Genomic DNA, 16,950 nt, shown 5'->3' with positions numbered 1-16,950 from the left:
CTGCCAGCTCCTCTGACAGGTGCCACAGCTGGGGGCTGAGGGTTATCCTGTGCCAGCCTTGGGGCTTCTCTTTGCTGATGAGCTTAGTGGCCTGAGATCAAGTTTTAGAAAATTCTTGTTTGAGTTAATTAGCTGTGGTCAGCAAGTTTTGGTTTATAAACATTAAGTGCTATGTTAAAACAAACTGGTATGTCAGGTAAACATTATTCAGGGCTGCAGACCAAGTTATACATTAATGGAATGTTGACTATGTTTTGGTTTATATTTCAACATTCCTAGTATACTAAAGTTTCCTATGATACTCATTAAAATGATCAAGAAATGATCCTAGCATTTTAATAAAATCTTGCTGGATCTTGTGAAAAGAAGTTAACAGCAAATTTTTAAATTTCTACATCTTGATCCTGTTTCTGATCTGTAAATATTGGATCAAAAGTGCAGCAGCCAGATGACTCAGATACTTGCTGCATAATAACTGAGCAGCTCAAAATCATTGAGAAATTTTTGTTGGCTTAAGTTTCTGCCAGTAGACTTCATGCTGGATTAAATCAAGTTTGTGCAGGTTGGCAGTTTTGCTTTGCGACCCTTTCACCTCCTCTCCAGTTTCTTGGTTCTTTCCTTCTGAGATGACTGCAGCAGGATGTCCCCAAGTCCCTTTCACTGCAAACCTGGTGCTTTCACTGTGCCTTTGGCCAGTCACACCACCCTCAGCACTGCCACATAGGATATTTCTAAACTTCCCAAAATATCTCTCTCAATGCATTCTGTAATGCAAAAGGTGTACCAACAACTGCATCACACTACTCTATTTTGAGAAAATCTCACACAGTAAACTGTAAACACGTCAGTTGATATCCACCCACAATAATACTATTGCCTGTAATGAAAAATTGAATTATATGGTGTGCATGCAAGTAAATGCTACAGCTTGAAGTTAGTGGTGCTACAGATTCCCCAATATTTAAAATGTTTTATGAAGAGATAAACATAAAGTATTATACTACTATGGACATCTCATAATTGTAAATTTCTCTCAAAATACAAAGAAATTAAAATTAATTTATATTTAGGCACTCAACTTTGTCAGTAAATCAAAGCACTCCTTTTAAAAATCAGCTCATTTAACCCCTCCCATATCCAGGACTTTCTGCATCAAAAAGAAGCAGCTTAACTCCAAAGCACTTGTGCCCTTTCTGCTATCAACTTAGCAAATAGACACACAGTAAGGCTTATATTTATTCACTTTTACTACTTTATTTAGATAAAAAGGCCCCATTTATGTGCAGCACATCTTAAACAGAAGCCCTTAGAAAGACATCAGAAAAATTAATAGTAAAAAAACTTCAGTAAATTATTGCTCACAAGTGCTACAATTCTAACAGTCTGGGTTTTCAGAACCAGATTCCAGCAGATACAGGCACCCACCCTATGTTTAGAGACAGAAAATGTATTACAAACCCTTGATTCAAACAAGGCAAAAGAATTATTCTTTTGATCGTTAGTTTGTAATGTGTGAAAAAAAAAGTTCTTCTGTGAGACTTAAATGTTGAAGGGCCTATGTAGCTAGTAGCAAAATGGCATTTCTAAATGACTTTTTTAAAAAAATACAAAGCAGTTATTTGAGATTCCATCATAATGATGCAATAATTAACTAATGCACTGCTCAGAAGTCAGTAATTATGACTATTTCTTTTCATATGTGCAATTCCATGTGTCCTTGTTGTCTCAATGAGGCTATAATTTCTTAAGAGCCATTTTCTTGAGAGAAATCTGAAAATCTCAGAGGAAAAAATAATATGGAAAGTGTAAGTGAAAACTGGACACTATTTTAAATTCATTTTAGTTAACTCTTTTCTATAATTCAAGAATAGGAATGGGGGGAAAATAAAAGAAAAGTTTCAGTGATTAAATGAAAACAAATTAAAAATAGAAATACAGAATACATAGGGAAGAAGAGAAAAATATTTAGCCAAAATTTAGCTAAATTTTAAATTATAAAATAAAAATTTGGTTAGATGAATCTAAAACACAGAGGAAAAATTTATGGTGAGAGGCCAGAAAGCTAGTAAAGTTACAGCATTTGAGGTACAAAACAAACCTTATGAATACTACGGGACTATTTAGACATAAACACAAAAATGAAAAGAATATTACCAATAACACAGTTTAGTATTTCTTTCTGTTCTGTTTTCTAATATGAAGAAGAGGATATTTATGAAATTCTTTCTAATAGTGCTTACAGAAGAAGAGGTTTAGTAACGTCTGCCTGCTACTACCTTCACAAAATATTAGATGAGAATAGCTTGTGTCTGCAATGTCCGGACATGGGTAAGATGTTAATCTTTAATTGATCTTAGAGAACTGAAAAAAATACAAAAGAATGGAAATACCTAATATTAGGGATTGCAGTCCATGTTGACTGCAGCAACAATAAACTTACTCATTGTCAAGATATTAATGTTCACTGTTATTATCCAACTCAAAAAATAAAAGCTGTCTGAATAATGCAAGAATAAATATATATTGTACCATCTAGAAATAGTTACAATCGGTGTAATATCCACAAAGCTTTGCAAACAGATTATTTAAAGACAGGAAAACACATCAAGAATGGTGGAACAGTCCCTATTTTCAAAGAACAATTAAATAGGAGTCCTAAGGAAACAAGCTAAAACTGCCCAAGACTAATTTTACAAAGAAAGGAACAGACACTGAAACAAAATTAAAGACTGTTTATCAGCCTGTGATTATAGACTAATTTGAATGTTTTCTATTACTACTAGAACTTGTTACAAATTCTGTCTGTGCAACACACACATGCACATATATGTGTACACCTATGCACACACACACCAGGAGTTTGTAACCTGGCTGACAGTCTTGCATTTTCAGGTCAGTTTTTCACAGCCAAGCCAAATTTCAAAGGCTGCTTACCCCAGGATACGATTCATCCCATGCCTAGCAGCATAATGGAGCGGAGTATTGTGCTGGTACGTTTCTCCATAAGAAGTATTTGGGTCAAGAGTTTCTTTGAGTTGAGGGTTGCTCTCATAGATTTGGCAGGCCAAGTTTTCATCTCCATTTATAAGAGCTTTGCGGAATTTGGTGGTTGTATTTCCCATGTTGCTGTCCTAGCTATCAATGGCACTTCCTTTCCCCTTCATCCACTTGTTGTACGGTTCTGTAACATGCTTCACAGCCTAAAAAAGACAAAAAACATTCCAGTTATTCTATAAAATACTTTTTCCTAGATGAAAAGAAAGAATGCAGAGCACTGTAAATAGGCAGGTCAAGAAGAAGTGCATAGGGTCTCTGTACTTCTCCTCATGAATGGCTGAAGTCTTTCTAGGTAATGCACACCAATTCCCAATTCTTCTAGATAATTTCCCTGATAAATTGTGGATTTCCCTCCCTCTGCAAATATCTTCACTACCTACACTCTTTAAACCTATGGAAAAGAAATGGCTAATATTGAACTGTATTACGAGACTGGCATGAACACTGAATTTCCATGAATGAGAAATGAATTAAAAATCAGATGTTAATTCAAAAACAGAATAGATCTAAAGTAAAATTCTTATACAAGGAAGAAAAATTCTTCAAAAATATGCAATAAAGCAGACATTAGTTTAACTTTTAATTAAAGAAAATCATATTAAAATATGCTTGAAGAACCTGAGCTTGTATAGGTGGGTGTACACAGCACCCTTCTGTGCCAGTAAGATGAATGCCCATGAACACCGGAATTACCATGGCCCCATCTTAACAGCTCTGCTAAGCAAATTCTTTTAAACACCTAGCCCCTTACACTTAGGTCTACAATGAATGGGTCCACACAACATCTGGCCTTTGTACTGGCACAAACCAATTGCACCTTACAGTACTCTGAAGTATTTTCCAGCTGCTGTGCTCCCCAGCCTCTCACCTTTACCTGATGGAGGCACCCAGCAGATTAAGCTGCAAAAAGACAGGGCAGACAGAGCATCTCTGCTCCTGACACAGGACATCAGGAGCTTATCTGGATGTGCAGCTGCAGAGAGCACATGTTGGTTTATGTCAGGGCACAGACAGGGGAGTCAGCACTGGCTGCAGCTGGTAGCACAGTGAACCTTCTAGGAGGTCCCTTTTGTGCACGAGTCATCCCATCCACACTGCTCCATGCCAGACCTTTCATCCCACAAAGCACACTCAGGGATCCAAATATGCCAGGCACAGCAGGTTAGGGGATTGAGAGACTATGTTGTGCACATAAAATCAGACAGGGCAGGAGCTGCCCAGCACCTTGTATTCAACTTGTTGGGACTATCTCAAAGCTACTCTTTCTACACTGGCTTTCCAACACAGTTACTGGTGCCTCACCAGCCTCGTAGACAGAGGAATCCAAGGGATCTAGAGCTGCAGAGAATCCAAGGGAATCAGGATGTTGATAAAATTCACACTAAAAGCAGTTGAGGAAGCCTGGTGAACAGCTGCATGACACTTTTGCTTCCCCAGAGCTGCTGTCACCAGTTGCCTCATCAGCATGGTCAGGTCTGTTCAAGAAGGAGGGAAGTGGCCTTCATTTTGATCCTTTGTCCTCCAAAATTGTGGTAAGGCAACCCTTATTTTGAGCTGTTGTGAGGTAGCAATGACTCTGCTCTATCAGCTGCCTCCACGTACTAAACATGCTGTTTGAGACCAGAGTCACCTAAAGAAGAACCAAGTAGGCACTCATCCAAATGCAAATGGACATCCTTGTATATTTAGTTATATCCACAAACCAAAACCTAGATTATTCAATCACACTACAGATTCTGCAGCATTCTGTCATTGACTTATTTTAAAATACAAACATGCAGCTACTACACAGATATAATATTTATATTCTTCAAGAAAGCCACTGCATGTTGACATTACTATGTCACAACTCTCAGTGCCATAAATGAATGTGTTTTCAGATGCAAAACTAGATGCATTACTCTACATACTGGGTAGTTTCAGGCTTTAGTCTAAGAACCCTTTATTCTATGAAGAAAAGTTCTCTTTTTAGTCAGCCAGCAGTTCATATTACATTCAACAGACAGAATCTCAGGAATAACTTGAAAGAACGATTTCACTAAAGTTTAACAAGATTAGTTTGTGGTATTATGTGTCAATCCCTATCTACCACCAGTAGCTCTCAAGACTATAAACTAAATTAATGAGAACAAATGCCTAAAAGATATCAGAATCACCATGGAAATCAATAATGAAGATCCCACTAATGGCTGTAACATCAAGAAAAGCAAAAATCAATTGAAATTAGAACGTAACAGCACCAATTTCCATGCATTTATTTCTGGAAATTAGCACACAGATAACTTGCATCAGCTGCATAACACGCTGCTTCTTGCCCAAACTGGAACATTAAACAAACCTGGGTAGGGATGAATGAGAACACTGAGAGTGGAAGGAGATAAGATGGTGCCCCCAGGCACCTGAGAGAGAAATCTGGGACAGGGTGGTTCTGTTGAGATGTGAAGATGAGATCTGAATGGATTTAGGCAGGGGTATGGAAATGCATGGGAGAAGTGAGGGTCTCTATGGGGTGAGCTAAAAAGCTCAAGTCATTTTTGTGCAGAAAAGGCAAAAATTATTCTTTTGTACACTGAATAAACTTTATTTACTTTTGATGGAGCATGGGTATATTAGAATGTTGGACTGTCATCAGTGACTACTAATGTAAAAAATGTAGGCACATTGCTTGAACTATTATGCACATTATCATGTCATCCAAAAATTTTAGGAATTTGCAGACTGCACCATGTAAGTCACTGAAAACAGCAGTGACATCTGCTTTCTTTAAAAAAGCTGACAGCCTAGGTGTCCAGTAAAGGGCTAAATATGACACAGACATAATACAGAAAGGTGAATGAAATAGAAAGAGTAAAAAACTTGTTTGTATAAAAGGAACAGACTCCAAGGGAAATGAATCTCAGTCAAAGGAAGGGGAGAATTTTAAGAAGGATTATGAGACAGAGCTATGATATGGCTTTGAAAAGACACAAGTGAACTCCAACACAAAACCAAGAATGAATGCAGAGGTATTGAAAATTTAGCAAAGGCTAATGTAAATATAGCCATCACATTATCAAAATAAAATGAAAGATGATAGAATGGGGATAGTCAATGAAGGCCCTTCAGGTGATGGCAAACAGCTTATATTTGATGTGATAGCAAGAAACTGATCTCAGGAAGAATGGAAGGAGAGAAGTGACAGGGTCAAAATTAACCCAGAAAACAATTCTGTACTTAAAACACATGATATGATAAACTATATAAATGTCTGTCACCTTCATACAGTATCCACAAAATTTTTAACACTACAATAGGCACTATTAGCCTTTTATGCTTTGGAAATTTGGTGGGCCACACAGTAGTATTTTTTGTTTTCTGAACTGCAATTGAACAGGTCAGCAGAAACACAGAAAGACAAGGGAGAAGCTGTCTCTGTACCCTGGCTCTAACAGTTGGCTCCCAGCATGCCTGGAAGTCCAGCAGAAAGAAAGATGGGACAGCTGCTGCCTCTCTCAAGCTGCTGTAGTTGATGAGTGCCCTTCAGTAAAATATTCAAGATCTGCCCATTTACAGTCATCAGTTCATCTTGCAGCAAACAGCCCCACTGCATCCACCACCAAAGCAGCCTCTGCCTCAACTGAAGGAGAAAAAGGACAAAGTGTCAGCTGATGCAGCAAAATTCTGACCTGAGAATGGCTGAAAGGGGCCCTGTCTGATGCCTTTTAGTGCAGTTGTCTTTCATGAAGAGCTTCCAACCTGTTACATTCTCAGAGAACAGGAAGTTAATGAGCAAAGATGGAACCAGACATTCAGGGAAAGGAAACTTGGTTCACTCCTTCAGTCTGTCATTTTGTGGTTTTAGAGGTGAAGGGCATATAACACAGACATTTCCTCTGACACAGGTGGCAGGGAAGTGGTCTGGAAGGTTATCAGCCAGTCAGAGACCTGGAGAGCTGAACTCAGGTGCTGCTAAAGCAGTTTCAGCAGCTCCTGGCTCACATGGGGGGTGTGCAGTATCAGTGTCACTGCTCTTGCTTCCCTCTACATATAAACCCAGCATTTAAAATCCTTAGGCTATTTTTTAGCGTCCACAGCCCAGTGGGAAAAAAATGACCACACAAACATGACAATATTCTAGAATTTTATCTAAATAAAATGAGACTTGAACAGAATTTTACAGGACAAATACAAGATTTTTTTTTTGGTAAGGAGATCTATTCAGTGAATTGTCAAGCTCTGTGCTAACAGAAAAACTGTATCATGGCCTTTAGCATAACCTTCTATCATTTGTCATAACCACAAACATCATTTTACACAAAAGAACTCAGCAAAAACTAAATGTAATGTTTGAAAAATATTTCCCATATTATTTCTGAATTCCAAACATCAAGTTCTAATTTTGAAAGTATATTTATTACTGTATTGCCAAATAGAAGTTCCAGCCTAACAAAACCCAAAAACCACTCTAAAGTTTAGGGAAAGATTCCTATAAACTCCATCAGGGCCATTACACTTCTCTGCCTTAGCAGCAAACAGTAATTTCTATGGCTCATTAGCAACACTTGGTATCACAGCTCTATAAAAGTTTAACAGAGACAGCCCCTCTCATTGAATATAAGATGGTAAAAGTGGATAAAGAAAGACATGAGTAGAGCAAGGAAACAATGAAATTCTGAGAGCAGCTGCCCAGTTACTATTGATTTTTCCATGGGCATCATCTTAGAAGTGAGTCTGAAGAAGAACAGCAATGACATCATAGGATTTTAGCAGGAGCTCCTCCTTTCTAGAAATTTGTCAAAAATAGTAAAATATTGTACAAAGGGGAACAGGTAAATATTTTGGAAACATCATACATCTAGCACTAATTTAGGAACCACATATTGAACACAAAAGTCTTTCATGACACGGCATATCTTTCTCAATTTACATTTTAATTGCTTTAATACTAAAACAGAATTCTTACTGAATGGAGGACTGGCACGTGTTGATACAGCAGCTGTTCTAAACCTTAGGGAATGAAAAAAAGGGAGACAGACTGTACTGCATCACACTGCTTAGAAAATCTATCAAAACCAGTAACAAAATACTCAGGTTTAACAATGAGAAGGAAATGCTATATATTTCTTGCACCAAAAAAAGTTAGTGTTTATATAATGAGCAACAATCAGGATTGAAGCTAATAGTCATGTGCAACTTTTGTTTTTTACAATGTAACACTTACTTCATAATTACACAGCTTAACCTTAAAAAGTTTAAGTACAATTTGCAGATTAAAAACCTTAAAAACTACTTCTTAAGTAGTTTGTCATGTAAACTAAAAGAATATTCTTCCGGAAAAGCTAAGTGAGCCAAGATCAAAACTATGTAGCTCCTCATACTTAAATGTTAATATTATTAAAATAAAATACATTAACTAAAATTAGTGTACATTACATGGCTTCTAAACCCTTCAAATGACAAGTGATAACAAATTAGTTACACAAAAAGGATAAAAAGATATCAAAAATACTTGATTTTACCTGGCTTTTGATGAAACTATGAAATACTTTGAAATTATATTCTAAAAGCATCCTCTGTTTCAAGCACAGTTAGCTCAAAAGGCAGCTATTTTATTTGCTTTGGATACTGCAGTTAAACAGACCATTTTTAAAAGCTGACTTTCTAAATTGTTTACTGCAGAGTCTGTCCTACATTATAAATAATATTTTTTGCATAAGGGAACCACAAACAACTTCATGGTTCAGGAGAAAGCCTCGTGACCTGTATGCTTAGGATGAGTGTCACATTATGATGTTGGCAATTTTAATCCTCACTTCTGGGACAGACTAACACAAACAAAGCAAGTCAAAAGTTATGTTCAATAACTCTCAGAATACCAGGCTGTCTCCCAAAAACAGCAGAGAAAGCCCTCGGTAGAGCTCTTCTTCCTCTCTTACAAAGTTTAAAAAAAAAATTCCCTTCTACACAAAGTTTAAAAAAAAAAAATCTCACTTTACCAAGAAGACAAAATTAAGAATGAAGCATTCAAATGTGCATGCCTATTTTACATATGGATGGCACAGATGCCTGTAATTGAGATGCAGCAGAAAAAGCCTAAATCTAATTTTTAGATGTTTATAAGATTTGCCAAATTTTAATTAATTACAAATTGTTCTCTCTGGATACCTGTATCTGGGACAACTTTTCTGCAAAGTCTGAAGTAACAAACGCACTTGTAAAGCTTGAGAACTGGTTATAGAAAATAGTGGTGGTGTTAAGGGTTTTTTTCACACACTGAAATATGCTAAGGTTTGTGCCAAAAGTTCTAAGTCATCAACAGGAAATAATGAAAGAGTCTCTGCCACTTTAAACCTCTGTGAATAAGACTTAACATTATCAAACTCTTGTTACACTTCACACATCAAAATGCAGAACAAAAAAAAATTAATTGCTATGCCAACATCTCACCCTTCATACAATGATCACCAATATAACAATCTCTATGCTTTAAATGCCAAGGTTTAAAAGTGGCAAAAATGTTGAGAAGTTGACTTGAATAAAACATAGTGTGGGCTAGTGAGAGAATTAATTATTTCCTCATTTATATGCTTGTGGGATAGAGAGTCTAGCAACTTGGGTTACAATCTCTTTATGCTAGCATATGTACCCACAAGTTGAAGGTTAAAGTTATTGCTCAATTTAGTAATTTGAGACTCTGGCTTACTGACTCAGCCATAAAGACTTTCATCCAGGTAGAATATTCTCTTTCAGACACGCTTCTTTCACAACTGTAGTTTGTGGAGTAAAAGGGATTTTAAGAATGGCTTTGGTTTTCTTTGCACTGTTGCATTTAAAGGGATGCAACTGGGCCAGCTGCAGCATTGACTAGAGGCAGTTTAAGAAAAAACTCTGCTTGGATGTAGCTGAAGTAATAGCTACATTAATTTTAACTGTGCTGCCTGCAATACTTGCACTCATCATTTTAATGAAATGTGGTAAATCCACTGTGGGGTAGGTAGAAACACACATGGCAGGAGAGATAAGACACTGTGCAGCCAAACCAAAGGTACATTGTGATAGCTGGACAAAGACTGCATTCCTGCAGGTAGTCAGGGAGAAAAAATCCAGCAGCACAAGTTAAAAGGAGCAATCTGTTGTGGTGTATACTTTTTTTTCCCCCTTTAGTGAACAGCAAATCACACAGGATGGAACAAAAGAATCATCATTCTACAATTATGTTCTGGAATATCCATTTGCCTCACCTGTAATTGTGAATTAATTTCAAAATTCTTTCCAGGGTCTCATGTCTGTAGAAAATTTTTTAAAAAATAACAACAAAACCCTCAAAGTTCTGTGAAATTCAGATAACACTTTGGAGTTGTTCCCAATGCAACTGTCTGTCAAGGCCTTAATAATCTTAGTAATTTAATTTGCTGTACTTTAGTCAGTGATATGAGAGAAATCAGAGAATCACAGAACATTTTGAGTTGGAAAGGACCCACAAGGATCATTGAGGTCCAATTCCCAGCCCTGCACAGGACAATCTAAGGAATCATACCATGTACCTGAGAGTGTTGTCCGAAAGTTTCTTAACTCTGTCAGGCCTGGTGCCATGACCACTTCCCTGGAGAGTGTGTTCCCATGCTCAACCACCCTCCAGGTGAAGATATTCTTAATAGTATTAGGTTCCAGCATAAAATACAGCAGAACATTTTTAGAGCTAGCTCTTCAATCTTCAGGTTATGTAGACAACTCAAATCTAAAATCTAAAAGATTTGTACCTAGTCTACCAACACTAGAACCCTAAGCCCTTCTCTATCTAGATCAGAAGGTGAAGAAGCACAAAAAAGAAATGTTTGCTGTTTTATTAGATTAAGTCAGGCTACAGACAGACATAGTTCTGGCATTTCAATCCCAAGCACACTTATTTAGTATAAAAAGCTCACTATAGACTGTTCCACCTACTAAAGTAACAGTACACTTTAGGTAAAGTGCATAAAAAACTGTCAGTTTATTAAGGATCTATAAAAGTGACTTTTGTGTTACAGGCCAATGCTGATAGCATCACCTTTCCATCACAAAGAAGTGAACAAGTGTCACCCAGCACCTGTATAAAGAAGCAGCAGCAGCTGATGACTCACAGGACACAGCGTCAGTGAGAAACTAAAGAATATGAACCAGAGATTGGTAGTGTTTTTAAGCAGTGCAACACCTCCCATGCTGGCAGCATGTGAACACACTCCAGTCACCGTGGTGCTTCTCTGGTTTCTCCCTACCCTCACACACACATTATGTCCAGAGGATGGGAGCCTCTGCAAAAAACATCCAAACACACTTTGCTTAGCTGTGAGATGAACTGAACTGAGATGGGTTGCTGCTTAAGACAAATGTGTGTTCTCTCTGAAATCAGATTCAATAGCCAAAAACTGCACAGAAACCACCCCCAAGAGTTACAAGGCAACAGTCCACAGAGCTGGGGACAGATGGGACTCACAGACTGATGCTGCATGGGGCAGAAAGTCTGAAGAAATTTGTGTATTTCTGTCAGATTGATCTGCCTAGAAAAAGTGAGAGTAAAGACAACCAGTCCTGGTACAGAGCACAGCTAGAACATGAAAGGAGGAATGAAGGTGGCAACATAAAGAACTACAGAAAACCTCATGGGAACTTGACTGATCAATCTCTATAGGGTGCAATGTGCCTGGACCCTCGCCTTGACTGGGTCCAGGATTTATTTTTCAAGTACATTTGCTCACCTTAGCACAGGTAAACAAATTTGAAACTGCATGAGGGCCCAAACCCAACCTTCTGGAGAACCTCTGGTAGAATATGGCCAGCCAAAAGCTTTAATACCAACTTCATTTTCAGTGGTGTTAAACTGACAGAATTGAAAACAAAATTTGCTGTCTGCAAGGCACATCCACAGAAAGTGAAACTAAACAGGATGGTAACATAGGGACGCTCATGAGGACACTCCACAGTAAAATCTGAAAATCCCTTAGAAACCTTAGCATCTTCCTGAAGTAGAAGTTTCTCAGTTTGAGGAAGCTTTTTCATATGCAAGAGTATCAGTTTGTAGGGTCATACTGGATCTTGTAAATATGAAAGAGGCCTGTATGGTAAATCATCAAATGCAAGGATAGCTACACAAGGTCAGGCACCTGCAATAAGACTGGACACAACAAACATCATTCCTTCCTAAAAGCATGCAGTCTTATTTGGAAATAATGATTATCTAAAGTTAATACATTTCAACATAAAACCTACTGGTTTTATAATCAGCAATGTGTTTCAAATAAAATAAAAAGGTGAAGAAACAAATAAATCTAGATTTTTCAATGTCCAATCTCACAAAACATGCTGTATTTGAGAATGTCAGAGGAAAGCAACAACCACCATATACAACCACTGACTTTTGGCTCATAAGAATACTACTGGGAGGACCAGTATTCTTTGTGTAGATTCTATTTGTGATAGTTCCACAGGTTGCATGTTCTGAATAAAATAGCCAACACTTACTTTATTTCCTCTATTACTACCCAAGTGACTTAAAGCACTGAACAGAACACTGCACACCATTTCAAGGAATATGCAATTTTGTCAGAGTTCCCTACCTACACTTAGGCAAGCTAACTTTGAAGACTAGACTAAATCTCTATTTAGTGCAGTATATTAGTAACATAAATATCTATGGATGAAATTTTGTAAAATCTACTCTGATTACATGAAAGGACTATCTGTTTCCATGTTTTCAAGTGGAAGGTGAAGAAAGCACATTCAACTGTCTGAGACATTTGATGAGCATTGTTCACAAACGTACCGAACCAGAAATAACCACATACTTTCATTGTTTCCTGGAGGAATTCTTACGTGCTGGTTTTGTTCCTTGTAAAGCTAAAAGACAATGTGACCCTGCTGATCTTTCAAAGAGATCTTGATTTTTTTTCAGATGAATGAACAAATCAATTTCCTTTTAACAAAGAGGTAATTTAACTCGTCAGCACTCCTTCAAAGCAATACATTCATTTAAGGTCTAAACACAGAATCTGGGAGATCATTGTGTGTCTAAAATGAGATGGATTCCTGTAACAAAGTATGTTTTCTACACAGTATTTAAGGAGCGTTTTACAACATTTCTGAGAGAACTTCAGGAACAATTTAACTCATTTTAGTCCAAGCACCCTGCTTATCATGGTGCTGACTCCCCACAATCCCAAGAGTCATCCCTGCTAACTAAGAATGAGCCATTCAGGTAACTGCAGCCACAAGGACCGTCACTTGCATCTTATGTACACCAGAAAATTAGGAGAACTGCAACTGCTGAACTTCTGATAAAATGTCTAATATACTCACTAGCAAAATTCTGACTTTGGCAGGGAAATGGCAAAAGACATTGGATCTAATCTAAAGTGAATTTAAACAAATACATAACTTGAAGAAGTATTTTTAACTTTTGCCAGAACACCTCTGCTGAAATATTTGGCTGTTTTTTCCAGTGCATACAAACAGTTTAAGAATTTACATAAAGGCTATGGATAACAAAATTTAATTATAGTATGTCATATACAGTCTGTATTTAGGAAGATTATTCTTGACGCCAGTGTAATTAGAATGAAACACAGCCTTGTTGTATAACGATTTTTGACTTTAGGATGAGTATCAAGCCAAGGTAAACAGAAAGAGAATAAAGATTTTATAGAAATCCAATATTACCTTAGCTTTAATCACAGAAGGGTTTGTACTGGAAAGAATCTTTAAAGATCAAAATGTCCAACCCTTCTGTCTTGGGCAGGGACATCTTTCAGTAGACCAGGCTGCTCAAAGTCCTGTCCAACCTGAGCTCAATCATGGGGCATCCCCATCATAAAATATTTCTTATGTCCAATCCACATCAACTTCTTTCTGTTTCAAGTCAACGCCTCTTGCCTTGCCAAAACTGGCCTTGGTAAAAAGCCTCTATCTCTTTCACAGAACCCCCTTTAATTATTGAAATGCTGCAACAAGGTCTCCCCAGAGCCTTCTCGACTCTGCTTCTGGGCTGAACAATCCCAACCCTTCCAGCATTTCTTCAAAGGAGAGGTATTTCAGGCCTCTGACCATTTTTGTGACAGTCCTCTGGACTCCCTCCAACAGGCCCATTCTTGTACTGGGGACCCCAGAGCTGGACACAGTGCTCCAAGGGGCATCTCAAAAGAGCAGAGCTGAACAGAGGGGGTAACCTCCCCTGACCTGCTGGCCATGCACTTCTATTGCTTCTTTTATCAGCTCTCCTACTAACATAATCAGCATACCTAGGGACTGATGCAGACACTATTACAATACAAATGACTGCTGTTCAGTGTAGAACTGTTACTGACCTTTCCCATGTAAGGCAAGGAACGGAAGAAGGAGAAATGCAAGGTAACAGAGTCACTTACTTTGCAAAATCTGACCTATTTGGCATCACAATTACATGAAACAGAATATTATACAGGCTTAATATTAGAAAGATTTTCAAGAAACAAAGTAGTTTTACCCAAGTAATAAAATATTAATCATTTTAGTAGAGAGGTTCTATTTCCATGAAGCTTTTACCAGAAGTAACTGCACAGACACTGGGATCATAAATAACTGTACAGACATGGTGCCTGATGCTTAGTGGAACTTTCCCTGTGATCACATGCAGGGGTCACGCTGAAGCCAGAGAAGACAGTAACAGCATCCATGCCATTTCTCCTACACTCTCACTATTCCTGCTGGCAGCCAGATAAGACAGTGGAAAAAGAGCAGCAGAAGTAGCAAGCCTGGCTGAACTGCCAGGAGCAAGAAAAATACAGGAAACAAAGGAAAACAGCAATAGGTTGAAAGGAGAAAGGACTCTACACAACTTTCCTCAGCCATGGGCCATTGTCATGTGAGACAAATAAGGCAGAACACTAGTTGGTGTTTATTTTAACTAAAGGACACATTAATAACAGGCCTACACAAGTAGGGGAATTGTGATTATCCTGACCAAACATTCCTTATTCTGGCTTGGTTTTTTTCATTTCTGGGAAAGAGCTGAGGCTGCATATGTCTCTTATGATTATTTTTTTTCTGCTGAATCTTTCTAAGATTGAGGCTTATCAATACAATGCCCCCTCCAGTCAGGACAACGAAGTTTCCTTCAGAAACAAAGAGAAATATAAACTAACAATTAATATTACTACCCTTCCTGACATCCAAGCTTAAGGAAAAACAAATCTTACAATGTGCTTTACAGTTAGTATTTATATGAAAAATCTAAACCATAAGCAAAAAAAAGTAGATGTTCCATGATAGAAATAAAAGATTTTTTTAATTTTAATTTTTCTTCGTCCTTTTCACAGCTAATATTGCTGAGAAGTTTGGGAGCATCAGCTGGGAGGTTTTCTGCTCACTCCTGTCTGACATAAACTTCAGCTCACATGCCCAAAGAATATTACAGAATCACAGATGCAGTATTTTTTTAAAATCATTCTTCTAGAAGTCTTGTTCCGCTTATCTCTTACAGTCTTCTTAAACAGCAAAACTTTGATATAAACCCCATACTTTATATTCAGAACCACAACATCCAGGTCACCAGATTCTTACATCTTGTGTCTGCTGGAACATTTCACTATTGCATCCACTGTTTCAATTTCTTATTATGCCTGAAAACAAAAACTTCTCTGTTCATGCAGAAATGTGTCATAACAATAAAAGAGCATCTGTGCTCCAACAAATCCAGTGGCATTTGTACTGGCTAAGGCTAACCAGTTTGCAGTGAATTTTCATCTTAAATTACTGCAATACAATTGTAGAAAGCTAGGATGGTTTTGTTTTACTGGTTTAGCACACAGACTACATAATACTTCACATAATCAGCCTATATAATCAAATTATTAATCCTTCAAAGTATTTTAACAGTTTTCCACTTTACAGCAATTTTCATAAGAGTGAATTAAACCAGATCCAGACATCTCTTTGGACATCATCCTGTGGTTATACTAACAGATAAAGGCAGGCAGACAAGGCTGCTCAAAGGTATCTAAGGCAAGATCTAATCTCAGCCAGACTTGATGATCTGAAACTATTATGTCAAAGCAGTGTCTGACCTAGGTAAATGGCTACTTGATACAGTGAAGGATAAAGATGTAGAACAGCAGATTCTAGATGAAAACTACTGCCCAGATTTGTGAAACTGTCCATGATTTTCCAGAGAAGAAAGGGAGCAAGTTTTTAGGTACTGCGAAATAAAGAATCCTTATGGCAGTAAGGGCTCCTATCCCCTAATAATCTGCTAAGGGAATAAATTTCTTTAGACCAGCAACTTAGTGATTGATCTTGTCCTGAAATCAGAATTTTCAATTCAACACTTTTATTTACTCCCGAGTCTTCTTACTATTTGCATCCACAGTGTCCAATGCTTAAAAAACTGTAATAGATTCTTGGAGCCAATGTCTTCTTGAGATTCTGAGTTCAACTGATTTTCAGTTTGGAAATTTGAAAAATTACCTGGCAAAAAAAAAATCCTACAAAAGTAAAACCTTTAACCTTTTACAGCTCCATCACACAACTTAAAAAAGAGGAATTACAAAAGTATGAAACAAGCTTTTACAAAACTAAAAAAGCAAAACCTACAGGTTTTTTTTTTTCAGCTCTGTAGATTTAGAACGGTTGTGGCATAAATTAAAAATTAGGTCTGACAAAGACTGGTAAGAATCCTCTGCTGTTTTGGAAGTTATTTCAGACTGACTTGTAAAAAAAAGTGTTAATCCTCAAAAATAAATCTGAATTTTGCTTAGGAATAAATATCTGTGACTCTAAATGAGGAAAAAGCTAGTTTATTCCTACTTTGAAAGAATTTGATTCCTAACAGCAAATCTGTTTCAAGACATTAGCTAAAGCAAGCTGAAAATTATTTTCATTATATACATACTCAAATGTTATTAATGA

General features: G+C 37.3%; 1 protein-coding gene across 4 annotated transcripts in view; it reads right to left on the bottom strand.

Annotated features, from left to right (window-relative positions):
- The window catches only part of ANKIB1 (ankyrin repeat and IBR domain containing 1), an 88,388-nt gene that overhangs the window by 52,926 nt on the left and 18,512 nt on the right, over window positions 1–16,950 (bottom strand). For all 4 annotated transcript variants that reach the window (XM_063151229.1, XM_063151220.1, XM_063151200.1 and 1 more), the window contains exon 2: window positions 2,935–3,200. In XM_063151229.1, the coding sequence (XP_063007299.1) occupies window positions 2,935–3,122 (188 nt within the window). In that variant the 5' untranslated portion in view covers window positions 3,123–3,200. The remainder of the gene's footprint in view (window positions 1–2,934; window positions 3,201–16,950) is intronic.

The sequence above is a fragment of the Melospiza melodia genome, chromosome 1, assembly GCF_035770615.1.
Source record: "Melospiza melodia melodia isolate bMelMel2 chromosome 1, bMelMel2.pri, whole genome shotgun sequence".
Classification (NCBI taxonomy): Eukaryota; Metazoa; Chordata; class Aves; order Passeriformes; family Passerellidae; genus Melospiza; species Melospiza melodia.
The sequence above is the reverse complement of the archived record's forward strand: the minus strand, read 5'-3'. Positions and strand labels throughout refer to the sequence as shown.